At 39.3% G+C, this 27,845-nt stretch overlaps 1 protein-coding gene across 1 annotated transcript; it reads left to right on the top strand.

Annotated features, from left to right (window-relative positions):
- Window positions 1-277: 277 nt before the first annotated feature.
- Window positions 278-27,845, top strand: LOC113570807 (chromodomain Y-like protein 2). Its single transcript, XM_026999438.2, has 7 exons — window positions 278-763; window positions 14,258-14,855; window positions 20,330-20,547; window positions 24,049-24,221; window positions 24,825-25,035; window positions 26,226-26,369; window positions 26,883-27,845. The coding sequence occupies exons 1-7, from the start codon at window positions 740-742 to the stop codon at window positions 27,039-27,041; spliced, it is 1,527 nt and encodes a 508-aa protein (XP_026855239.2). The 5' UTR covers window positions 278-739; the 3' UTR covers window positions 27,042-27,845.

Raw genomic sequence — 27,845 nt, 5'->3', positions numbered from 1 at the left:
AGTACTATTTTTATTGTGTAAGTACTGGCTATAGTTTGACAGGTGATAGGCCACTTTATACATAATTGTTATAGTCTCCTCCTCATCCTCATCCTCCTCCTCCTCCTCCTAATACTTCTATTATTACTTACTACTATTGTTATAATAATAATTATTCTAAAAATAATAATAATAGCTGTGACAAGTGTTTTATAATTTACCCTTTTAATGCACCAACATAATTGCCCTAAAAGGACTTGTTACCATGCAGGACACAGACGCTTAGAAATACAAACAAACAAACAAGCAAAAAAAATAGTCATCTATACATTATAAATTAAGGTTTGTAAATTATTTTCATCTATTCAACATGTGAAGTAAAGTAAACTGCTTTATAGTCAGCCAATGGCAGTTTTATCACAAAGGGGTCCATTAGCGTTGTCATTGGCCTGTGAGGACTTGCTCCACACCGAAACAGCGGGAGTATTTCAGAGATGATTAGGTAGACTAATTTCAGTAACGTACTCAAGAGGATACAAGCAGCGCCGCCCAGTCCTCTCCCACTTGTTTGTTTCAAGTGAAATCCATCGCAGCCGTGCTCGATTGACACTGTCTGCTGATCTGCTACTGCGGCTGGCTCGGAATAACAAGGCAGTTTGTTAATACGCGTCTATCGGGGCTTTCTCCGATTCACCCAGCGGAAAAAAAAATCCAACAAGGCAGTCCGTAACATCACGCAGCTCAGGTTCCTCACCCAAGGATGGCTTCGGGGGAGCTTTATGAGGTACTCTGTGCTCCTGTCAAAGGGATTTACTTCTTAAATTTGACGAATGAAGGAATTAGGAAGTAAGGGGAGGTCCCAGGCGCATGGAAACGCCGACGTCCTAAGCCCTTTAATAGGCGAAACTAACCAAGCCTCTATGCGATGTGCAGTCTAGATGAGGCGTGGACTTTTTTTCTGGGGCTTTTTTTTCGCATTACTCGCTGAGAATTCGTATTTTTTTTATGCGTCGGATGAATTCCAGTAAGCGAGCACATTTAAAGATCGAAACTTCCCGTCAGTAGTCCTAAAAGTCGTGATAAAGTGCAATGATGATTGATTAAGTGACCATTGAATATGTAGTGATCATTGACGAGATGATGGTTTGAACGTTACGCATGCACTGGTTGCTCACCCGTAGTCTCACATTCTGGTATTCATGTAAATGTAATGGGTCGTTCATCTAGACTTCTAGTCCACAAAAGAACTAACTTTTTATTATTTGTAATAGTTGCAAAGACACTTAATGTCAGACGTGACAACAGTTGATTAGCTGTTAGGGTTGAGTGCAAGTCTGAGACACTACCAGTAGCATAATGCGATGGTACAAAGTTTGTCATTTGCTACTTAGTCCTAAAAACTTGTTGTGAAACCGATATTTAATGCTGATCAACTTTCAGAAACAAATGTTGGCGCAATAATTCATAGGCCTTTCAGGCTTCCGTCTGTCATACTTGACTGTCTTGATCGTTTCGTGGAATGGTGATGTCATGGCGTCCATGTTTCAGTTTCTCTTCACTGCGTAACGTTAATGGTCTGAAGCAGGTCTGTGGACTTAATCACTGTCTTAGGTCATTGACTATTAACACATGGCACCCTTGTTTCGTGATCCAAGCAAAAAGCTCGGGAAACTGGGCGCACGTGGAGTTTAAAGGCTGCTGAGCTGTGTGATGTTTCTCGGGGTCACTCCTCGGGATTTTCTAAAACGCGCTGATCTACTAAAAGGAAAAGCCAGAAGTCTGTCCGACGTGCACCTGTGGGTATGTCCCACAGGTGTCCTCGAAATGCACCCGTTAGAACAGCTGACATTATCGTAGCCTCTCCTAGCAGGCTATTGCATTCCGGAATTACCGCATAGTAGTCGCATAATATTTTTGCGCAAAATGGCATATTCCATGTGGGTGAGCTGCGGGCGCTTAAAAGTTTCTACCATCTTTTTTAGATCGTGGATCAGCTGCTCGTGATGGATGGTGTTAATTCTGCTGCATTATATTTCGATTTTTCGTATATTTTCCATATTTAGCCATATATTTTTTTATTATTTTTTTTTTAAGATGACCAGAAACACTGTGACCTGTTTTGTTACAGGTTAACATCTATTGCAGAATGCGGTTCTTTTTTTTTATATATATGTAAGATCGTATAAGTAATCTTAAGTTGAATGAACTTGACTGAAAAGGACTGACTGGGCTGTGAAAACCTGTCTATGATGGTTGACCTTTTTGTTGAAAATTTAGCTGTGTCTTATACACATTACTAGACCAAGAATAGGATTTTCAAAAATTCAAGAAAAATGTGTTTGTTGTTTTATTAAGGTTTTGCAAACATGAACCATTCTGAGCTGGGATTCAGGTTTAGATTTGATCTGTGGCAGGGATCCCCGAGGAGGCAACTGTTCCAGTTTGAAGTAAAAGACCAAATGAGCCCCTCCTGCAATAAGCTGGATAGTTAAGCATGCTCTGTCATATATTGATTTATTTAACACTCAGAAGATGTTATCTAATATGGCTGATGTATATCTTACATAACAGGTAGGTATCAAGACTGGGAGTGAAGACTTAAAACTATCCCCATATTTTACACTTCAGTTGCATTCCCTTTTTTTTTCTTTTTTCTTTTTTGAGCAGCTGCGCAGCTTTTTGTATTTTGCATTAATTGTTCTTGATTCTGCCCAGAAATGCAAAAAAAAAAAAAAAAAACAGTTTTCAGGGTTTTGAGAGGCAGATGCAGAAAGTCCCACAACAGAAGTACACAGCAGGAACTGAAAGTGGCTGTTCCAAGAAAACACCACAAGTGACAACAGGAGCAAATGAAAACCTAATAGTTTTAATTACATTTAACTAAAAGACGTTGCTGAAATATGAACTTGTGTGGGATGGAAACAGTATGGGATCTGTGCAAAAAAACCCAAAACATAGAGGTTCATAAACAGGGCACAAGCTATAAAACCATAAGAAAAAAAGTGTTGAGCAAAATCTGGGTTATAAGATATAGCTATAATCAGTTATACTTACTATTATGGCCTGAGAATCCAGGAATGGTTGAAAAGCTTATTAGTATGCGTTCTACATGGCTGCAGTAACTTTAGTTAGCCAAATCCTATTATAAAGAACCAAACTGGCCAACATGTTATTTTCTTTATGCTGGAATGATTAGGTTGGAATTACATTCAGAATATGATGGAATACCAGGAGAAGTGGGTAAAGTTCAGCATTCAGCACTTGTTACCAAATTAAAATAAGAATAATAAGCCACCAACAGTCCTGCACATTACTATTATGTTACCAAAACCAAACAAGGAATTATTATTGAATTATAATTGTTCATACACATTTGTTTTTCTAAGTTTAAGAAAAAGAAAGTCAACTAACTTGTGATGTTTGTTTCTGGTGCAGGCAACCTGTTCTAGCAGATTAATGTGCAAGATAAAGACAAGTTCAATACACCGATAATTACACATTAGTGAATTTTAAAGAAATCTGAGTGAAAATTAAGGGGTAATTTACCTACAGTCTTCTAATATAAAATGTGCATTGGAAATGTTTGTTTAGATAAATACTCCTAAACATGTGGGGTTTTTTTTTTTTTCAGAAATTATATTTGTAATATTTGGTGTAATTGTACCACAGCAAGTTCTGGATAAACTTTACTTGCTTTCCTTGATTTGAGTCGAAGATAGATGCTAATAGCAGCTCCCATATCTTAGAATTCATTATCTTTTAAAAGCAATTAGCATTAGATACATTATTCATTATCTTCTAAAAGCAGCTAACATTGACTAATTAATGGACTTTTATCCATACTGCACCAAATGTTATCTGATCATCATAAATTATAATACATAATTGGGTAATTCAAATCTGCTTTGTAAATACTATTTGTGCTATAAATCATATCAGCATGCACTTTTTACCTTAATTTTGGAAAAGTTTATTTTTGGTTTGGTTAATACACCTTTCTAGACTTCCCCATTTTATGCTCCTGTATATGGAACACATACATCCCCTATAGTTGGTCTTAATTTTACCTTTAAGTATGCTATACTTTAGTTGGTGATGTCACAACAATTACAGAAGCTGTACTTTTTGGTTTATCTGTTATCTCAGTAAGAAGCGCGATAAATTCTTCATGCTCACAGCATGAAGCTAAACTGATCATCTTATTATGCTCTAATTTCCTTTGCACACCACTGACAAATCCTCAAACACAGCCTACACACAAATCTGTACTGGTATCTTCTTATCCAGCATCAAACTACATATCCTTAGAACACTGATTATGAAACAAAAAGTGTCACAAATGTAACTGAGTAGACTTGACTTTTTCTTTCCTTATGTAGCATTTTAGAGTATCTGATTTTGGCCCTTTTTAAATTCATTTTGAGTGCATCCTAAAAAAAACACTTGTATGCAATTCTGTGTATAATATCTCAGTTTTGCTTACATGCTCACTGGACAGCATCTGTATGCTCCATCTGTATTCTCCATCTGTATGCTCCTTAGGCTGATACTTTTAATCTTCTTAGTTCTGTTTCACAGGTCTTATAGAAGTCATACAGATTCATAGAAATATAAAGAAGAAAGACTACAATGATGTTTCCCATATTTCTCTCAGCATATCTGAGAGTTAAGATAGGATTACCATCAAAGGTTGTATTTCTGATGTTAGGAGAGACCACTATTATCCCCCTGCCAAGGCTGGTCTTATGAAAAGATTAAAATATTATATTTCATTGCTATGTGTCCTTTATGGAACTGAGCTAGAGAGATACAGTGATTTGCCCAAATAGGACTGTGTCTTGATCATGTTCAAAAATATAACAATATATTTATAGCTACTTCTTAACAATGTGAGCTGGACACAGAGGCATGGAGTGAGCAAAGAGGCCTTTGCAGAAGAATTTGGAGGCTAGCTCTAGAATCAGGACATTGCACATATTCTGGCTGTCTGATTCTGTAAAAGAAAATAGTGGTGTGTGAACTGCTTAGCTATTCTTAATAACATATCAGAAAAAAAAAGATGAAAGGCACATCTAGACCATAGTTATAGTGAGAATTTGACAGTAATTCAGTATGCATCACATCCAACCTCAAAACGTACTTATAAACCAATATTTTCACAAACTGCCCATACACTTCAGAATTATTATTTGAGCTGTCCGTGTGTTCTTTGTAGATATCAGCAGGTGTATACCAATTTGTGCAAAGTAAATGTTTGATCGTTGTCCTGATTCTGCTGCCCTTGTGTCCTGGACCCTGTCATTTAGCAAAAGCATTTGTAAATTGTAAATTGTAATATAAATGGGCTAATCACTAATCTGGGAGTGCAACACAGCTCAGAATTGCATCAATACATCTCGAATAATGAGCACGTGCACACATTTTCGACACATTATTTTTATGAGGAAACATCCTCTGTCCCGAGGGCTATAACGAGCTCAGCACAGAGGAAAACTATATTCACTTAATCAACCATTCAGTCAGGTTTACTCAATGCCACTACAGCGGATATAAATTAGCCCAGTGAACTTATGCTTATTCTTGCATGCTAATTTTGGAAAGCGGCATGTAAAAACAGGCGTACCAAGGAGAGATGTACTTTGCACATTACGCTGTAGTTCACCCAAAGCCCTGATCGCTTTTTTCTTTGAGTTTGCCATTTCATGCAGGCCTATTTGTAAAACTATGGAGGAAAAGGGTGTTGATAGAAAAGCTACTTTTAAATAGGAATATTTTCCAAGTAGGCTGAACTGGAAAGTGTGAAAGCCTTAAATAGGCAACTTATGGGCATATGTTTACACACTAGACTAAAGCTTTGAACAATACCTATATAGAGGAAAAAAACTCCTTGTCATTTAATATAGGCTATAGCCTAATGCAATGCAGCAAGAAACTATGCACATCATTTTATTTAATGTTCAATATTCTACACTGCCTGGCCAAAAAAAAGTTCACACACTCTAATATTTTGTTGGACCGCCTTTAGCTTTGATTACAGCACGCATTCACTGTGGCATCGTTTCCACAAACTTCTGCAATGTCACAACATTTATTTCTGTCCAGAGTTGCATTCATTTTTCCCCAACATCTTGTATTGATGATGGGAGATTTGGACCACTGCACAGTCTTCTCCAGCACATCCCAAAGATTCTCAATGGGGTTCAGGTCTGGACTCTGTGGTGGCCAATCCATGTGTGAAAATGATGTCTCATGCTCCCTGAACCACTCTTTCACAATTTGATTCAGATGAATCCTGGCATTGTCATCTTGGAATATGCCCATGCCATCAGGGAAGAAAAAATTCATTGATGGAATAACCTGTTTGTTCAGTATATTCAGGTAGTCAGCTGACCTCATTCTTTGGGCATATAACGTTGCTGAACATAGACCTGACCAACTGCACCAACCCCAGATTATAGCACTGCCCCCACAGGCTTGTATGGTAGGCACTAGGCATGATGGGTTCATCACTTCAGCTGCCTCTCTTCTTACTCTGATGTACCCATCACTCTGGAACAATGTAAATCTGGGCTCATCAGACCACATGACCTTCTTCCATTGCTCCAGAGTCCAAGCTTTATGCTCCCTAGCAAACTGAAGCCATTTTTGCCTGTTAGCCTCACTGACAAGTAGTTTTTGGCTACATATCTGTTTAGTTCCAATCCCTTGAGTTCCTTTCGCATTGTGCATGTGGAAATGCTCTTACTTTCACTATTAAACATATCCCTGAGTTCTACTGTTGTTTTTCTATGATTTGATTTCAACACACATTTAAGTGATCGCTGATCACGATCATTCAAGACTTTTTTCTGACCACTTTCCTTCCTCGAAGATGATGTTTTGCTACTGTCCTTCCACTTTTTAATAATGTGTTGGATATTTCTTAACCCAATTTTAGTAGTTTTAGCAATCTCCTTAGATGTTTGCTCTGCTTGATGCATGCCAATAATTTGACCCTTTTGAAACAGATTAACATCTTTTCCACGACTACAGGATGTCTCTTTCGACATGGTTGTTTAACAAATGAGAAGCTACTCGCTGCATCAGTTGGGGTTAAATAATTTGTTGCCAGCTGAAACATAATCACCCATGCAGTAATTATCCAATGGGAGGCTCTTACCTATTTGTTTAGTTAAATCCAGGTGGTGACATTTTTTTGGCCAGGCATTGTATTTTACTCACTACAAAACCCCATTTGGTTATATGTTAATTGCTTAAACAAATGGAAGATGATGGTATTCTACTGAAAGCTAAAACACTAATAATAATAGGCAATATATTTTTACATGTCTACATAATTTAGCAGGATGGTGTGGCTTTATGTCATCTTTCATTTTCTCTCATGCTTGTATATTTAGATTTTTCTTGCTGAGTGGAAGTAATTCATAATTTATCCTGCTCCGGAGTTGGTTAGGCGCTGAGAGTGTGGGATCTGAACTGGTTACTTACCAAGCCGCCGTTGTGTGAACAGATCCATATTCAGAATTGGTGGCATAAATCGGCTATACAAAAGATACGACAACAGATTATCTGTCTTCAGACTTCTGAACTTGATTTTAGAGTAGTCTCATATAAATGATTGTTTGGAGCTTTTAGGCCACCTTGCCTTCAAGACCCAAGATATCAGGTGATCACAAATTGTGGATTGAAAGAAAATATAGCCTGGTGTATAACTGGTGTTTCCCTAGTATACATTTTTGTATATTTTATTAAATGATTGACATATTAATTAGCCCATTATTAAAATTCCAGCAGTGTATCATCGCTACGTAGGCCTAACTCTCCGGTACACAGTGACAAAGCAGCCATCTTTCCACTATTGGGCTATGCAGGGGAGGTGAAGTTTCACAAGAGGAATTTACAAAATAAGCCCATTAAATAGACTATATAAATCGAGGAATTTCATATGATGGTAATTAACTTTATGATTGTGCCAATATAATAATATAGGTAAGATTCCTAATAAATTGAGATTAATGGTCATGTATAGTCTTTAGCTAAAATCACAGCACTGATTGAACACAGTCTTTATAAGTGACCAATTAAAAACATAAAAATTATAAGAGGTAGTTGAGCATTGTGGTTATTATTTCAGCACTGGAGTGTTTATGATGATGATCACATTATTATGGCGCTTAAAAAAGGTTCATACCAATCTGGGATCCACCAACATTAATTAACTGGCAGCGATGAAATAACGTTTGTAACCATTGGAGAGCCAAATGATTCAGAGGAATCCTGCAATCCCTGGGAGTAAGTCCCAGTTTAACAGTCTGTACTGAAGCCCTGATTGTTGAGGTCTTCAGTAAGCACATAGTACTGATAGGACAGTGCTAGAAAGCCAAGTGTTGATGATCCATTTGATTATTCAGTTCATAAAGTCATATTTACACATTTATATTGTCCTAAATAACATTCCTTAGTTTTGTGTGTATTTTATTTTGTCCAAAACATGAATTTCAGGTTGAGATATTGTGGTGACAACAAATGTAAAAGCCTACAGCTCATGGTGAAAGTGGATCTTCACCAAAAGAAGAGCTTTTAAAGTTACTGTTATTGTTTTTAATGTTCTTCTGTTAGGCAAGGAGGACAGCATTATTATAGAAGTTTCCTGATTGGTTAATACAGCTAGACCCTGCTGAAAACTTGTAGTTGCTAATTAAAGAGCCCAAAACAGTCACTGATGTATTTCTCTCTCAGAGCAACAATATTAGTAATAGCTATCAGAATGTAAAGATAGTTTAACCCGTCATGAAAATAAAGTGCTTACCTCAGCCCTAAATTGAAAGTCTGAATATATTTGCTGTGTGGATACAGATGAGTACAAGTATTATCTTCTCTCTATGTGTGCTTAACTCAACTTTGAATATGGCCCAAAGTTTAAAAAAACTGTGATAACATTAGGTTTGATGAGAAACAAAAATATACTGGTCAATTTAGAAATTTTGAAATTGCAATTTAGAGACTGGTCAATTGAAAATCTTCTGGCAGATGGTAGAGCACAGTAGAGGCTGAAAAAACAAACAAAAAAAAACTTTCATGCAGTTGGTCAGGGCCAAAAAGATGTTCTTCAATGGCTAAGACAATCACCTTACCTGAACCACACATTTCATAGTCCAAAGTCTGTGACCCCCCACCCCCCAAATGAGGAAGCATTAGGAAGTATTTATTCATTACCTATGCCCATCTGAAATTGCAAGACTACATATGAAAATAAATGTTGTTATACATCCGTGATTCACCCAGCACAGACGTAAATGCATTCAAATTAAGAATGAGGTTCTGTGCACTAACCTCGTAGTTATTGTGCCATTTAAAACTCCATATGTTGGATTGCAGAGTTAAAACAAATTGTGTCATTGTCCAATTGCAGTCACAGGAAAAATAACACCCTCTTTCTATTCTGTGTTCTTCTAACCTCAGAAAAGAGACAAGACAGATTTTGCTGTGTCTTTGTATTTTCAAGAGAAACTAAGCCAAATACAGAAACCATGTGGGGTAAAATTAAGCATGCCATAACCCACCATGGGAATTAAAAAGGTAACAAGCATCCTATTGCTGCTAATCAAATGTGCTTGATTAGGTAATCATCAGGATGTGTGACAACTTCTGCTTTTGGTTCTGCCAGTCTGGTTATCTGAAACAATCCATTTTACAGTAACACCATGACAGAGAGAAAAGACAATACATAAAATAGCTCTATTAACGAAATAGTGAAAGACATTTTTTCCTGTTCAGAAATATGGGAATGGTTGTAAGCGTGTTTCCAAACAATTTGAAAGCCATCATCCCAAAAAAACAAAAGTACATAGTCTCAAGAATTAGTTGGTGGAGTTCCAAGAGTAGGCATCCCAGAAAATTCCCCTCAAGGTCAAACTGTATTATTTATAAAGAACCCCAGAGCTTCTTGTAGAGATCTCCAGACTTCATTCTAACATGACAAAAAAGATGGAAGAGTAGTGAAGAAAAATCACCTCCTCTCAAAAAAAAAACCTTGGCAGCATGACTTGCATTTACAAAGTTGCATCTGAATAAACCATAGTATTTCTGAAACAGCAATTTGGACAGATTAGACCAAAGTGGAGATATTTCCTTATTATATCTAACATTTGCCAAAAAAACCTCTGCTGTAGAGGAGTGGTTATTTGTTTTTGTAGCCACAGTACCTGGGTACTGTGCTATCTAGTTGAACATGAACTCCTCTTTATATCATTTAAAAGTGAAGCTATCTGCCTGACCACTGAACCCCAAATCTATGCCAGGCAACAAAACAATAGTCCCAGACACACTAGAAAACCTACAGCTAAGTTGCTGAAGAAGGAAAAAATAAAAACATTTGAATGGCCAAGTCAAAGTTCAGACCTCAGTTGTGCTGAGATGCTGTAGTGGAAACCTTAAGATGTATATAACCCTTAAGCTGTATTTAAACAAATATTTTCAAACATCAATGTACTGAAGCAATGTTGGACCAGATTTCTACTACAGCAATGTGACAGACCAGAAGTCAAAAACTGCTTCATGTTATTAGTGTCGATGGTGCTTTTACAACCTCCTGAATCACAGGATAAAATTTCTCTGTAGATGAGCTTTTGTTACATTACGATGGTGGAGTCTGATGTTTGTCACCAGAAGTTCAAATCACTTGGAACCTGGTAAGGATTAGAATAATTTTTTTGTACTGTACTCATATGAAATTATAGGATTGACAGATGTGCTTTCTTTTTCCCAAGACTGTACATGCAGACCAGACTATATGTTGTTCTTTTTTTCCCTGCATGAACTAGCCATGCAGTTTGTTTAACCCTCCACTGTATGAACAAATGCTTATGAACAAATTCAGCCCTTTGCTAAATCAAGCTCTATTCATGTGGGAGAGGGGGGGAGGGGTAGAGTCAGGCCAGACAAAATTGTCACTTTGTCTTTTTTTTATTATTTATGTTTGATTTCATTTCTCCTCACATTGCATACTTTATATGTTTATTTTTATATGAGATGCACACTGTTTAGTCTTCTGTGTGATTCTGTATAAACACCTGTTATTCAGTGATTTCAGTGATATTGATTTCAATATTATGCCACATGTCAAAGATTTCTTTAATATCATACCATAAGACCCTTGTCTGCATTTTATTACAGCATTTAGCTGACCACAACATAAAGCATGATTCATACATATATTTCTTTTTTTTTTTTCCCTATATATATATATATATATATATATATATATATATATATATATATATATATATATATATATATATATATATATATATATATATAGTGCATTTAATAAATTGCATTTTGCTATCTGCTGTGTAATTATTGGATGTCAATTAGAAGCACAGGCAGATGTAAATAGTCTATTGGAGGTACAATAAGCAGTTGTTTTACATCAAATGTGATTGCTGCAGCGCTGTTTCGAATGGCCCAGTGATTGGGGGGCTGATATTGAAGCATGGCTGTCTGGGTCAGCAGACCTCTGCCAAGGCCAGTTGTGTTCAGGATGGCCAAGAGGAAAGCTAGGCAATCGATATGCCTTGTTCGAGGCTGCATCCGTTGGTACTTCAGTGTGCACTACAGCATTTTGATCTGAGAGAGAGCACAGTCTGCTTTGAGATTCAGCAAACTGGTTGCTGCATTTACCTCTGACGACTCAGCACAAGTTAATTAAATTCTAAAAATAATGGGGGTTTTTTATAGAAAATATAAAGTAAATATATTTTATAATTTAGTGTTTTGTTATAAACAGTTAAAATTTGGTTGGCAACTATATTTTTTGATAACTACTTTTTTTCAATCAGCTATAACTGACTTATTGGTATTAACTTTTACCTCAGGGATGTTGAGCTACAGTTTATGAGGGCCACATCTCTGCACAGTTTAGTGTTCTTGTGTTAACAGTCCTGATTCAGCTCACCAGCTCATTACTATGCATGAGTTGATTTATGGGTGTTAAAACAGAAAAGCAAAAAATGTGCAGTGCCATGCCTCTCCATGAGTCTGAACCCCCGTTTGTTTGGCAGATGGTTGAGCTCCTAACTGCTGGGTTTTAAATTAGCTACTTCAGTACATTGTATCAGACCTTGAAAGTAAATGTGCTGTTAAGAGTATGGCAAGATAGGGGTATAAAGCAGTGTTTATGGGCCCTTATCTAAACTAGGCAGGAGGTGCTGCCAGCGCAGTGTTACAAAACATACAGCAAGGTTTACAGTTTCTCTCCCAATAGACAGAAATGTAATATTTTATGTAATATAACAAGGCTTCTAATAAGACCATATAGTTTGCATGATTTTGATGGTGATGGAGATACAGACACTGGGGCCAGGGACTCAGAACTATAAAATAAGAATCATTGATGCATGATGGAGTGCGAGTGACCTTCTCAATCGAAAACCCTTTGTGTCCTCATCAGAAGTGCCCTGAGCTGTTAGGCTGATTAGAATGGCCTTGGGAAAATGTCAGCAGCATTGCAAATGGATCAGAATAATTCTGATTAACAGGCTGTTGGACACAAATGTTTTATTTTGTGGTCCAGGAACTGGACTCTATCACTTGCTGAACATCTGGCATCTAGGCTACAATTTCAGCAAGCAAGAGCCATATTGGTGAAGCAATGATCCTTTGTTATAGACTGACTTTACCTGCTTTTAATATCAGTTTTTTTTTAAGATTGTGGCACTGGATTATTCTGAAATGCAATCCAGAAATACCATATGTCATTCTTTGTCATGAAAACCATAGAAGTGATTAATATCAGCAAAACAATTACTGCTGTATAAGTCATCTGTGAACAGCAATCCTTTTTCAGATTTGTTGTCGTACATCTGGAAGTACTTCTTCATATACTTCATATACTTAACTGCATTCTCATTTTGGCTTCGATGTACCCTGGATTTTAGGTGGTTAAAGAAATCGATTTGAGATTCACTCTAAACGATTTGAAGCCTACTCTAAAAGATGCATCGTCTTTTTATCTGTACTACTGATCTTGTTGGTATTGTGGATGCCAAAATCATGAATATTGTTTATATATTCTTGTTTTAGTGAATGATCGTGAGGTAGTGGATGGATTATAGCAGTGAGTAGCACCAGTTGCTATTGAAGAGACGTTTTCTGCTACAAATGAACATTCATCTCACTGATGACAGACAAGTCATACTGTCCTGAATAAGTGGCAATTAAAACATGAAACAAATCCAGTTATATTTCTAAGTATGTATGCCATTGCTAATCCCCAGAAATTAATTTTATTTCTTGAATTCTCCAGATCAATGTCTCAAATGACCTTTTAGTTATAGCATGCAAGCTGGTTGCAGATGCAATAACATGCTTTCATTTAGAGAAATTAAACATGATGAAGTGAATGCTTTGTGACTAATAACTGAATAATTGTATATTATTAGGCAATTTGTCAAGTAGATCTTCATTGTCATATACAGTGCACAATACACATTGAGATGAAAGAACATTTCTCCTGGACCCAGGCTCAAAATGCATGCATATGTGCATGACATAGACAGTGCTAACAGTACATAGAGTTCATTTGAAGTAGTTGGTCAGGAGAGGCACAGAACACAGGGTGGGGATTAGAGCATTTATATGACATCTGACACAGAAATACTATAACATGACAATAAGACATTTCATAAAATGCATTGTAGTGCCAGTATAAATTATTAATGGTTGTGGACCTGAGAAAAATAAAATTTGAGTGACATGCAGTACTGTGTGAGTCACGTCATTCAAAGTGTATTAGTGCTGTTAACAGTAAGTTCACAGAACATGTATAGTGTTCCAGAATCAGTCAGCCAGGGGGTAGAAGCTGCTGGCCGGCCTGACGGTCCCTGAGCAGACGCTGCAGAACCTTCTGCCGGATGACAAGAGAGCAAATACATTGTGGGAGGGTGTGGGAGGAAATGTTTACAATGCTGGATGCCTTGACGATGCTGTGTGAGTGGAAGATGCTCTTCACAGGGGATAGAGGTGTTCAGATGTCCATAGCTGTCTGGAGATTTTGCAGATACCAAACCAGACAGCGATGCACCTGATCAGGAAGATCTCCGTTGTGTCCCTGTAGTTGCAGCTGGTTCTCTTGAACAAAGAGCTAGTGCTGGTGATGAGCACGATGTCTTCCATGATGCGAATGCCAAGGAACTTGGTGTTCATCAGTGCCTACTGCGGAGCTATTTATACAACCAATTACATAGTCAGACTGAGCCGGCCACTCTTCTTTTTCCAGGTGGAGCGGATTGTGGACAAGCGCAAGAATAAAAGGGGCAAGTGGGAGTACCTGATCCGATGGAAGGGTTATGGGAGCAAGGAGGACACGTGGGAGCCCGAGCATCACCTGCTGCACTGCGAGGAATTCATAGACCAGTTCAACAGCCTGCGGCTTCATGGGCGGCGTCCGAAGCCGGCAAAGCACGGTGGCTCCACGGCCCGCTGCCCGGGCCAGCCCGGCATCCACGACACCTCCAAGCCCCGTGGGGAAGGCCGCAAAAAAAAAAGGACAAGTGGGGCAGGAGGTGGAGGGACAGGGCTGAGGCGTGGTGGAGGCGGCCCAGGACTGACCACTCCACAGAAACCAAGAAAGATGTCTGCAAGCAAACTCTGCGGTGACAGAGTGACAAAACCTATGACATACAAGAGCATGTCTGCAGGGTTACAGTTTGGGCCGCCCATCCGGGGTCCCACTAACGGACTACAAAATGGAGAAGGGGACCCACTCCATTACAGGACAACTGCCAGAGGCCAGGGTGTGCCCAGCAGCAGAGTGGAGAAGGTGATTGGAGACATGGAGCCCAGTGGAGCTATGTCACAATTAGGAAATGAATTAGGTAAGCCTCCTCTCCTTTACAGTATGTTCTCTATAACAGATACTGAACTGTGTGCACATTACAGCGCATTATTTATTTTATAGTTTTTATAGTACCATTCCATTTATTTTATAGCACCATTCCACACCATGCTGCACTTTTGTGGATTGCTGTTAATGGTTTTACTTGTGGTAAAAACAGAATATTGTGTTAAAGAAAGATTTTTTTTTTCATGGTTTACTAATTATTATTCCGTAAAGGATCGTAGAAGCTTTAAAGGAGCAATAAGTAATTTTTACTACCGAAAAGTAGAAAACAATATTTATCAAAGTGATTATTTACAGTGTAAAATTTACAAAATGTTATTTACAAGAATGTAAATGTATATTTTTCTATAACATGCAGCGCATATGAGATGTAGAAACAAAGTGCTTTGTAGTGCCCAAATGAACCAGTTTATGCTCCATAGAGCAGGGTCCCCCATATAGAAGCCATTTTTAAAAAACAGGTTGAGTACAGAATCTCTGTACCATCCAGGACCCTGGGTGTCAGTATAATGGCTGTTTCGTAATGTGAAGAAGAAGCATTGGAAAACGTTTTTGGAAAAACCATTTTTTATACCAAGCTATTTGTGTTTTAGTGATTCATGACAGTTGTTTTATTTATTCTGTAAAATCTATCCCAACTAACTTAATTTAAAGTATTAAAACCATGAATGAAATAATCACCCAAATGAAGTAATTAAATAATCACCTGAACCCAGCCTAAGTTATGGTTTTAACTGTAACCTGTTTTACATATATAGATTTGAAACCAAGATGATGACAGATTATTTAATGTCTCTTAAAATTAAAAGTAATTAGAGGACAACATTAAAATGGTCAAAAATTGCTAAAGTACATCTGTAATACAATCTGTGATGCAGATTTGAATGGCAAAATAGGCAAACTTGTGTATGTGTATCAGTTTTCTGTGTATATAAATTCAGAAATCATTGACAGATGGGTATACCTACATATGATAATAATATGATGATAATTTACAGACAAACAAAAAGTAAATAAACTATTTTAAGGATTAAATGCATTGTGATGCAAACAATGACACATTCCCGTTAACTGATTATAAAATAATGCTTAAGATTTGACTGTTGATTATTATGGTTATCCATTCTTAGTCTTTAAGATGTTTGTTCCACCACACTAAAGCATTCTCTTTTTAACATGATGGTGTAAATAGGTTTAGCACATGCTTTAACAATTAAGTTTAAAGAGAATATATCACATTGCAATATAAAATAACTTATATGAGTAGTGATGAGAGAAAAGTGCAGTTTACTCCTCAGTCACTGTGAAGAAGTGGTTTCTATGGTAAGTGCATAACTCTGATATGATGGCTGTGATGAATATATTGATTTAATTCTCATAAAGGCCTCCTCTGACATGATGGCTGTGATTTAAATATATTGACTTGTCTTGGTTTAATAAGGATCTCACTTTTCCCTGAAATTAATGTGTCAGATTACATGATATCTAACTGTCTAGTTTGTGTATAAATGAATAAACCTTTGCAGAGTTTTTGGAGTCTGAATGTAAACTTGGCATTGGAGTAAGTTTGGCCTTTGTGTTTAAAGCAGCCTTGTTAATTGCAAGCTCTGTCCAGTAGCATTATATGACCGCACAACTTTACTCCACTGGGTATCATCACTTTTAATGGAATGTGCGGTTGGCTCTGCTTTATATATTGTAATTGAACATGATTATTGTGACAGAGTACTTGTTGAAAAGAGTGACTCTAGTCATCTGGTAAAGATGATAATCTGATTCATTTATTGGTTTGTATTCCCCATTAACAGATAGACTGTGATGTCTTATGGCATTTAATGTTTTACATGCCTGGAAGCATCGTATATTTGAGGAGTATGGCATATCCCTGATGAGAGGCATGGGTGTGACCCTGATGGAAAGGGCAGTTGTGCATGGAGGGACACGTGGAGAGTGTCGCGCCACTCTCTGAACGGGAGGATCTTTGGTCTAGTGGTCAGTGCTCATGATTACCTCCTGTCGGCCCTAGGTTTGAGTCCTGGATAGGGTGGCTACCTTCATCCTTTGTTACAGATGGTCAAACCTGAACCATGTCATCTTCCTGTCATTCCTAGATCTTCCTAAATTCAAGGCATTTATTCAATACATACTTAATAGAAATAAAGATGCAGACTCTGGAATTAATTGAAGAGAAGAGCTGGTCCCATCTTTATTCTGAGCTCAGTCTTACAAACGAGGCATTGCCCAGAGAACGTCTAACGTCTTAGGTGGGCACCCCTTTTATACATTTTCTTCATAACCATTTTTATTTTTTCATAAAAACTTGGCCAGGTTGCACTATTGTTCTCCAAACCATACATTATTCAATTTGTGCAAATTGATTTTCAATACTTACACCAACCAGTTCTTGGTACCATTAGGTTCATCCTGGACTACTTCTATTTTTTTAATAGAACCATACTGGTTCTTCCAGTGATGTCCATATTATTGCTTCCGGCACTTGGCCAGGCTGTCCTGTCCTTGAACCAAGGCTCCCCCCCTCGACTGAGGCCCCTAGAGGCCTGTCAATGAGGCCTCCTAAGGAGTTACGCTGAAGCCTACAGAGGCCTTTCCTGCATGAAACCAGTTTATTCTGGACCATTCCCTATTTTTCTGCTTACAATATCATTTTATTACCTCATTCATTTTAAATGTTCACGATTCACTTATTGTGTCTCTTTCCATGCTGCGATTTTTTAGTGCTGGATACGTGTATTCATTTTATTTAGGTTCTTATGTCATCTATTTAAACTTCAGAGCAGTAAACTTGCCTTCTTGTCCTCTTTTCGTTGAGTGATTTTCCATCCTCGTTTTGGTCTATTTTAGGTGTGATGAATTGATGGAATCAAACGACAGTTTAATTACACTGTTTTGAATCAGGGAAGGACCAGTACACTGGATGGATGAAAGGATATGACAGGATGAATAATGCCCTTATACCGAGTGCCGCTGAGCAGAAATAATGAACGGGGTTGAAACCAGCAATTTAAACATGCAGCATATAGATTTAGAAAACATACAAGTTGTAGTCTACCAGTGAAGCATCCTGCATGTCCTGATAGTTTGAGCAAATCTCTACCATCCACATGCTGTCACAGTACTTGGGTCTGTAACCTAAGTAATATTTGGCATTAGCTTCCTATGCACAGCCATGTAGCCAAACACCCTGTAAACTGATGTAAACTGGTGTGGTATATTTTAAAACTACTCTGTGCATGAGAATGACAAAACATCAGATATGCCTGATTAGGGTTTTTTGTTTGTTTGCTTGTTTGTTTTTTGCTGTGGTTCATGCCTTCCTTGAATGTCTGCTGTAGTCAGTTCAGGTTTGGTACTGCACAGGTTTAAATCGCTTTAGAAATAATAATTTTTAAAAACAATAAAACATTATATGGTGAATTATTTCAGTAGTGATGTCTCATAACTGTATGTAAATGGTTAAATACTCACTGCTTTTCCATTTGGTGTCCCTGGCGTTCACTTGTGATAAATCAGGGTTGTTAAGCGCTTTTACTGTCATTGGTGTACAATCTCTGTGTAATTCACGAAGAGGGTCACACTTAACTCTTAAATGCTGTGTCAGTAATCGGAGCCGCCCGATTGAATTGCACTCATGTCCCACACACGGAACTGTGAACCCAGCAGTCAGGCATAAGATCAGCAATGTTTGCTAACGTAAATACTTTTTAGTCCCCTCTAGCTTAAAAAAAAGCATCTAGCGACTTTTTTTTTTTTTTTTTACAAACCATAGCCACATCCCATGGAAGACTTGAAGTGCTCCGCCAGCGAGAGGCGCGCCGGTACTGCTCCGCAGGCGGGCACACCCCCCGCTCGGCGCTGGCTCTGCTCGGTGAGGGGCAGATAGGTGGGCACGGCGGGTGACATACACGTGAACGAGCCGCCTGTGTCCAGACGCTGTTGCCAGTGACCAGTCTGTAATCTGCGTGTTTTAATCGTCCTTTGTTTTAATGTGACCAGTTTAACTTGATCGTTTGACTGCGATCATTCTGTGCGCTGTGTGTGTGGGGGAAAAATATATTCTGTCGCCTCTAAGAGATCGTTTTACTTTTTAAATATAGGCGAAATCGAAGTACAGCCGTTGCCTTTAAATTATGTGTATGGTGATTTTGTCTGACATAAAATAAGAATTTTAGCAGTGCAGAGCAACAGCTTAGAAATGACTTGGAAGTGAAAGCTGGTTAATATGTATTGTTAATTGGCCGTGTTTCACTGACCATTTCATACTACTCCGGCTGTCTGACAACAGAAACAGAAAAACGTGTAAATAAGAACATCTTTGTTGGGCTGTTTATTTGGCTGTATTAAAATACAGTATCCGTGAGCTCAGAGAATACGAGAGAAGAAACTAGATGCACAGGGCTGACACCATCTGACATTAGGCAGTATGCAAATACGATGCGTTGACGTTACCGATATGCTAATTTGTGCATGGCGTCATCAGGCGACATTTAGCATCTTTTCGAGCAAGTTTTATCTATTTTCCAGTGAAAGTTGTTGTCGACACTGAAGACCAGGTTTGTGTTTTCCATACAATATTATAATTTGAAAAATTCCACTAGGTGTTATCTTGTTGTTGTTATTGTTACAGCAACTAGTTTGGCGTACACTGTAATATGAGACCATTGTGCTGTAAGACAGTACCATAGCCTTTAACATGGCAGTGTGCTGCAGGAAACTAATGAGAAATTCTGGGGGAGCCCTGTTTGTTTTTCGGGTAGTTTAAACCCTTAAATGTATGAAGTTGCTTAGAGCAACCAGACTGTGACAAGAATTAGGTGTACATATAATTGAGATTCAAATAACCACTTAAGTATGTGGACTTTCATATCAGAACTTAATGCAGCCGAGATCTATTCTATGAGGATGGCAGCTGAAGCATCCTATGCAACCTCACATCGATAAGATAGATGTAACCCTCCCCTAGCTTTACACTTAGTTTAGATTTACATTTATGCCATTTAGCAGATGATCTTATCCGGAGTAAGTTACCAAACAGTTCATTGCTGAATCTGTCACAACATGCCAAGGCACAAGGCCTGTAACAAAAGAATAAATGAATTAAACTCCACTTAGAGCATTTCTAGACCATTAAAAATAATAATAATAAAATAAATGTCCATGTACAAAGCCTTTGAAAGGTAATGGGGAGTACTGAAGCTGCAGTAAGGCTCTACCTTGCTTGCTAGTGTCCCAGGCCCAAGTATAACATCCAGCTCCTTTCACCTTTTTTCATTGCCTTAGAACAAACAGGCCTCAGGCAATACCGTCCAGATGACCAAAGGTGTGCAACTATCAGCGTTTCTCCATGCCAAACCTAAATCACAATGTTTTGGTGTATTTCCAAATTAAATCACATGTCTATTTCCTTGTCCATTTGTCATGTTCAAACAGGAACCCCAATCCCCAACGGAGATGCACACTTGCACAGCTCAGCCAAACGGAAGCTGGCTGAGGACAAAGGCTATGTTTTCGACAAAAGACTGAGGTACAACGTCAGGCAGAATGAGACCAGCTACAGGTTTCGTGACATCGTGGTCAGGAAGGAAGAGGGCTTCACACATGTTTTGCTGTCAAGCCAGACATCAGACAACAATGCACTAACCCCAGAGGTATGTACCTTAATGTGTTGTCCAGCAAGAAGGAAGTATTAGTCAACCACTCACCATCATCTGAGACAGGATCAAATAGCCAAACCAAGACTGTGATTGTGTCACAGATTACTGACCATAAGGTTCTGGCTGAATATCACATCTTTTGAAAGGTATTTTGAGAATTGTGAGAAAATAATGAATGTTTTTTTACTACAGAAAATGTTGATGGTTGCATATTATGTGGCATTTGCAGTTTACTAGGATTGGGATGCTTTTCTCACTGAAATGAGGATGTAGCTGTCACAAAAGAGCCAGCCTGAAAAAAACTTGACAATAATGTATGAAAAAGGGATTTAAAGGATTTAAGTATATGTGACCATAATTACAGTTGAATGATTAAAGTATACTGGCGCAATTGAAAAAGGGAACATCAAAGATACTTCCCAGGGACCTTCCCCCAAACGTTTTTTAATGATATATATGCATTCCACATGTGGTTTAAGATTTTACTATGACGGGTTTCAAATTTACACACATTAATAAGAAGTGTGATTGAGTCAGTGCTGACTAAGAATGCAAGACGATGGCAGGTGATAAAGGTCCAGAGAAGAGAAGTGCACATGGTTGTAGCCCCGACAGCATTAATCAGTATGCACCAGAGAAGGTGTGCCCGTCGGTCCTGTCCCCACACAAGTCTCATGGGTGATCTAGATGTGGGGAGGCTCTTCTTTTCTTGTTCTCTCCCCAGTGCCGATTAGCTTCCTGTGGGATAGTTTATAAGGTGATTTTCACATCATCATTTTATGTACAGGTTATCAATGCCATATATCTCCTATTAGGCAGACTTGTGCATATTTCCCCTTAGGCAAATGTGTACTGGGGGAAAACATTTATTTGACATGGAAGCCAACCTCAATATCATACTGATTATTCACTGGGTAGCTAATGGAATGAGGATAGCGGTATTTTTTTGTAAACTCACACTTTGGATGAGAGTGTAATACAGATAATTAACCATTATACAGAGCTTAGTTTTGTTTTGTTTTTTTATTGTGCACACACTTAACTATAATGCGAACACAAAACACTTGCACAAAGCCAGAAGGCTGGGCTCTGAGCACAGTTCCGCGGTGCACCAGCTCCTGGTGCACTTTACTTCACCTCATATAAAGATAAGTCTGCCAGGCTGAAATGTTGGGGCTGGGTGCCCTTTAGGCCATTGCTGGTTTCAGGCTGATTTACTTGCAGCAGCCAAGTCTTGAAATGCTACACTCACAGCCAAGCCAGAGTGCCGCTTCTTCCTCGGCAGAGTTCCACGAACGGCACGACCGGCAGGGAAGAGCTAAGCCCATTAGCCGAATGTTTATCCATTCTCCGCCAGCACAAGCCCCCTCACTCTGCTCCCCCACGCCACCCGCGTCCCAGTGGCGTGCGCACCGCAGCGGATGTGTTTAGTCCTGTAAATCGCTCTCATACTCTCCGCCTCATGAACAAGGGTTGTGAAAAAGTGGGAGCTGGAATGGAGCGATTCACCCCAGAGGATGGAGGCTTTCAGCCCAGACTGCTGCTTCTGTTTTCACTCCACGGTTTCTGTGAGCAGCAAAGGAAAACTGTATACCCCACCCCTGATCATTTGTATGGCCTCATTCCTGATGATCTATAGACCCTCCACTCCTGAGCATTTTACCCCACACCCCCCGTAATCATATATGTAATGACCAATACCTGTGGTCAATGATTTGTGAAGCTAATATGTATTTTGATGTAGACCCATAATGAATTGATTTGATAGTGATCTCTAACATTTTCCTTTTACCTTTTCATCTTTTGGACACCTGTATCTTGAATATATTAAATGAAGGCCACAGCTGGAGAAATGCAGGTCTGTTTTGTCAGTGCTTTGTGGGGACAAATCCATGACCCATACATCTCTTCAGTTCCCATTATAGTTACTTCTGGTCTGACTTTGATCACTTTTAAATGATTGGGCTTACACAGTTTCTAAGCACTGCAAGTCTGAGTCTGGCTGCCTGAAGTGAATAAGACTGCCTCTTTGCATTATCTAAAAGTTCTTTATGATGGAGAAGTCATTTTCCGGCTGTGTATAATGTGTGCACAAGCAATTTTGCTCGTTCCCTTTTATTGCGAGCGTTCTCTCTGTCTCTGTGGAATATTATCTGGAAATGCTGAAGAACATTGTAAATGTAACCTGCACTTGTATTACAGTGCTTTTTTTCAGCTATAGATTGAGACTCTGACCTCAGTCCTTGTTATGAGGGCAGGCTGGTGAGCTGTGTAGATGTGAGAGAGAGAGAGAGAGAGAGAGAGAGAGAGAGAGAGAGAGAGAGAGAGAGAGAGAGAGAGAGAGAGAGAGAGAGAGAGAGAGAGAGAGAGAGAGAGAGAGAGAGAGAGAGAGAGAGAGAGAGAGAGAGAGAGAGAGAGAAAATGTGTCCTGGTTATTATTAGGATATGCATGCTGTATCAAAAAGTAATGCATCAAACATTTTTTGTTATTTAATTTCTCTGCCAGAGGAGCTTGACTTTGTCAGCTGTGTCACTTTTATATTCATAGTTCTACCAGCTGCCTTACTGTGAAAACACTTTGTGTGTGCTATTGTTTAACACAGGCTTCCCACTATGTGTGTAAAAGCAAATGGCTGCATAGAATGAATGTGAATGTAATGCTTCAAATAGCACAGGTTTTGAATAGAATTGTGTGGCATGCTTTTAACTGTCAAAATATGCAAAAACATTTTTAAGAATATGAATCTTCCCCGTTTTTGCATATTTTGACAGTGATCCTAAAATAAGGCTAATATTGACACAAGTAAAATGCACTTCATCAACAAGTCTAGGACCTTCACTTGGTCAGTTTCTCTTTATGTAATTTAATTATAGCCTGAGTGTGAAACACATCTCTACATCTGTGTAGGTGGGTGTGAATAGCATCTCCACCACTGCTGCCACAACCCCCAATTCCCAACGGCTTGTAGCATTCATCGGTGTCATTCTCTCTGTGTGTGTGTGTGTGTGTGTGCTGGCCTACGCTTTTAGTTGCCCTTGTGGAAGTCATCTTGGAAGTGTCATCGCAGGATCACACACTTCCGCATGTACAGATGCACACACCATCACGTTTTATGAGGGTTTGCTCTGCAGGGCCAACAGACATGCTTCTTGTGTTGTGTAACTTCAAAGCTGCACTTAGAATATGGAACATTTCTTGAAGCCAAGTGACTAAACAAGGATAAAATTCCCTAAATCCCAACATCCACATTTGCCATGTCAGCAGATGCTGTATCTCCTTCCTCAGTAACCCTAAAATTGTAAATGTAATCCATGCGCGAGGTAATGGTAGCTCCCAGCTCGCATCTCAGCATGTTCTCTCTCTGAGGCTGTGGTGGTTTGGTGCCGGCTCTCGCCCTACCTCCTCCTACGCTCTCCTCCTCCTACGCTTTCCCCCATCTCTCCCCCTACCCTCTCGTCCTACCCTCTCCTCATGATCCTCTTCCCACTGGGCAGATCATGAAGGAGGTGTGCCGAGCTCTGGGCAGTGCGGCAGGCGATGACAGCAAGCTCCTGCTGCTCAGCGCCGTGGGCAGCGTCTTCTGTGGCGGCCTGGACCCTTCCTACCTGATCGGACGGCTCTCCACAGACCGCCGGAAAGAGAGCAGCAGGATCGCCGATGCTGTGAGGTAGGCGTGAGGCCACAGCAGTGGGCTTCTGTCCCACTTTAGATTATCCATGTCCTTAAAAGAGAAAGAAGAAAACTCCAGGTGGAAAGATGGCACGGTTAATTGTATATTAATGAGACTTGCAATTTAGGTTTTCATGATTAGTTGCTCATTAAAAACTATAATTAAGTTATTTAATTAAGTGGGTCCCTGCTTTGTAATCAAGAACTCATCAAATGGGTGCTCTGACAAGTCACATGTCTGCTATGAGCTGATAGTCACCAACTAAGCTCATGCATGGTCCTTGAACATTTTGTGAGGGGTTCTGGCAATCATAGAAATTCAAACAGTTTATGATCACAAATACTTTGCCACTCAAAACTATTACATAAACTAAAAAATTTAAGCGAGTTTGTCAGAATTGTAGAACCCTTTTAAGCCTTACTGCTGGAGTCCTCAACTTTGTTCAGTTCTGTTTCATAATGTTTTAATTTAAGCATAAAACACTTCCGCTTTCTTGCCAACAATTCATGAAAAAACATCCTCATATATACTTTACCGGTTATTTATAGCATTTAGACCCTGACAGCTCAAATCCTTTGTTCACATCTTCTCTCACTGCAGAGACTTTGTGAAGGCCTTCATCCACTTCAAGAAGCCCATCGTGGTGGCCATCAATGGGCCTGCTCTGGGGCTGGGGGCCTCCATCCTGCCCCTCTGTGACATCGTGTGGGCCAGCGAGAGAGCCTGGTTCCAGACACCTTGTGCTGCTCTGCGTCTCACACCCTCTGGCTGCTCTTCTTATACGTTCCCTCAGATCCTTGGAGTTGCTCTGGTGAGTGAACCCACTAGACTAAGAGGAGCAAACCTGTTGAAAGGGCTTAAGACGATCAGAGGCTATTTATAGGTTTTATAGGAGTTTAACGAACATGCTTAAGGATACAATTACGCACTTTTAAGCACTTATGTAATAGAGGTAAGTGGCGGTACAATATTTTTCATTGTGACAGCTCTATACAGGGTAAAATTATGCCTTGTGTAACTTGAACTTTTACTTAAGTAAACAAACGGGCAAACCCCCAGGTTCTGGGTAAGAGCATCTGCTAAATGCTGTAGATGAAAATGGAAGTAAGACGGCACTGTTTATCTTACCAATAGCAAACACGAACAGAGAGCGTAGAGTCAGAGATGCCTCGAAGGTGCTAAGCATCAAGAGACAGGAGAGGGACAGCTGTTGCATCAGGGTGGAAACCTTCGACTTGAACTTTACCAGCTGCTCTCAACAGTGGCAGCAGGAAGTGTGACATGCAGCAGCGTTTGAACTCCTTGGATGTCCCCAAATGCAGTGGATGGGTCTTCACCTACGACTAATCTGTCGAGGAAGCCTTTTACTTACAGAAGACGGGACAGGATGCAAAAAGCCCCCAAAGCAAGCAGTAACTAAAAATGGCTATAACACATCCCTAACAGAGCATCTTCAGGGACAATAGCCAAAAGATGTCGATGGGTCACAGACTAATGTGTTGATCATGATTTAGTTTTATTTCTGATTGGCTTCCTTTGTATGTTTTTAAATGGTTGTTAATCTGTAATATCTGTTAATCTATAATATCTATATGGTAGTACAGTACAGCCCCTCAGATTAAATATTATTCTGTGCCTTAACCTGACAGCGCTGCTCATGCACTGTGCTAAGGAACATAGCCAAACTAACCAAAAGTAGGTCAGAGTGCAAATACATGCAAACACCAGTGTACATGCCAGATATATACTCAGCAGACATCCTATTCGAAAATCTAATATATTTGGCGTGATGGTGAAATGCAAAAAATTCAGAAAGACAGCAGCACCACCTAGCACGCTGCTTTTCTAAGGGGCTCTGTGTAGAGAAGCTAACCACTGATGAATGCGGTAGATAACATGGCAACACACAGCAGTCGTACGCCTCTAATATATATGATTACACACAGCACAACGCCTTACTTTCATGATGGGCAAGTGATTTTTGACCTTTCTTCCTTCTAGGCCAATGAGATGCTGTTTTGTGGCAGGAAACTGACAGCCCAGGAGGCGTGCAGCCGTGGGCTGGTCTCGCAAGTGTTCTGGCCCACCACCTTCAACCAGGAAGTAATGCTGCGGGTGCAGGAGATGGCTGCCTGCAGCGCTGTGGTATGAGCTCGTGAGCCCTGGGTTACCTGGCTCTGGCTTTTTACGGGGGTTTACATCGGCGGGAGGGGGGGGTTCTGATCTGGTTTTATACGACATGATAAGTATTGCCATTTTCCTGGTGATTACCAGAAGTGTTTCAGAGATGCTCAATATTGCAAGTCCTTAAAATAATCAGTCAATAGTTCCGTCAGACTGGATTTCCTTTCCACACGACATTCAACAGTTGTTCTCATTACATACTTTAAATGAGCAGCATACAAATACTGTTTCATTTTCTTTTCTTTTATTTATGCGTTTTTCCATTTTCTAAGGTGTTGTTTTATACTTTTTATTCATATATTAATTGTTTCCGATGCTGATTTTGTTTGCTTTTTTTTTTTTTTTTTTTTTTTTTTTTTTGGCTGTAAACCACTTTGCGCTACATTTATATATGACAGGTTCAACAAAAAAGTATAATTCATCCTTGACTTCAAATAATATGTGTGGGGATGTCTTTTTATCTTCCATATGCAGGTTCTAGAAGAGTCCAAATGCATGGTGCGAAGCATCCTGAAGTCTGTCCTGGAGGAGGTGAACGAGAAGGAATGCCAGATGCTTAAACAGCTGTGGTGCTCCACCAAGGGACTGGAAGCTCTTTTCAACTACCTTCAAAATAAGGGTTATGATGCCTAATTTTCAGCCCTTCTCCAGTCTTTGAGAACTGTGTCCACAAGATCAAAGACCCTCAGCTGCCATGCCATGAAGTGTCACCCCCCCCCTCCCCCCACACCCCCCCACAGCTGAATCGGGCACATCTACTTTGAGTAGTCAATGATGTCATATCCTTTGAATGAGATTAAACTAAGCCAAGAATACAAGTTTTTTGGTTTGTTTTGTTGCTTTTCTTTTAACTACAAATCCTTGGTATCAGAGGGATTCTATTTCCCAAGGATACTTTAAAGCCAGCCATTTTCGTACACTGAAAATTTTACAAAATAATGAATGCCTTTAATGTTTTCATTCTTTATTTATTTGAAATCAAGCCATTTTGTAAGGTTAAAAATAATTGAATAATTGTATGTAAACGTGTACAGTGTAGATAATTTGATTGTTGTGTATTGTCTTTTTGTTTTCTCTCATCTCTGAAGGGGTGATTTTCATACCAAAGGTCCTTGGTAAGATTATTAATCTTTTTACCTTAAAAGCATTCCTGTCATATATTATTGTCCATGTGCTATATGACATGACCTCAGTTGAGTGCAGTAGTGATGGGTTAGCAACATTGCTGTTAACTGCAGTGCCTCTTTGCAAATCGCAGTCACACATTTTATTCCCCTAAATCGACAGAGGTTCAGATCTACCTTGGTGATGCTGTGAAGCTGTCAGTCTTTGGTTGTTAGATGCTACCGATTATACTGCAAACTACCCTCGCCGTCTTGAACATTGAATGTGATGATTATTCCCTTTTTTCTGTCTGATTAGTAGTCTGATGATATG

The sequence above is a fragment of the Electrophorus electricus genome, chromosome 4, assembly GCF_013358815.1.
Source record: "Electrophorus electricus isolate fEleEle1 chromosome 4, fEleEle1.pri, whole genome shotgun sequence".
Taxonomy (NCBI): Eukaryota; Metazoa; Chordata; class Actinopteri; order Gymnotiformes; family Gymnotidae; genus Electrophorus; species Electrophorus electricus.
This window is presented reverse-complemented; position numbering and strand designations above follow the sequence as displayed.

What these genes read in the sequence shown, in the direction of transcription:
- LOC113570807 (XM_026999438.2), top strand. Translation starts at nt 740, where the DNA reads ATGGCTTCGGGGGAGCTTTATGAG. An exon ending in ACAATTAGGAAATGAATTAG is followed by an intron (nt 14,856 to 20,329) that starts GTAAGCCTCCTC and finishes ATGTTCAAACAG; the next exon opens with GAACCCCAATCCCCAACGGA. An exon ending in TGGCTGCCTGCAGCGCTGTG is followed by an intron (nt 26,370 to 26,882) that starts GTATGAGCTCGT and finishes TTCCATATGCAG; the next exon opens with GTTCTAGAAGAGTCCAAATG.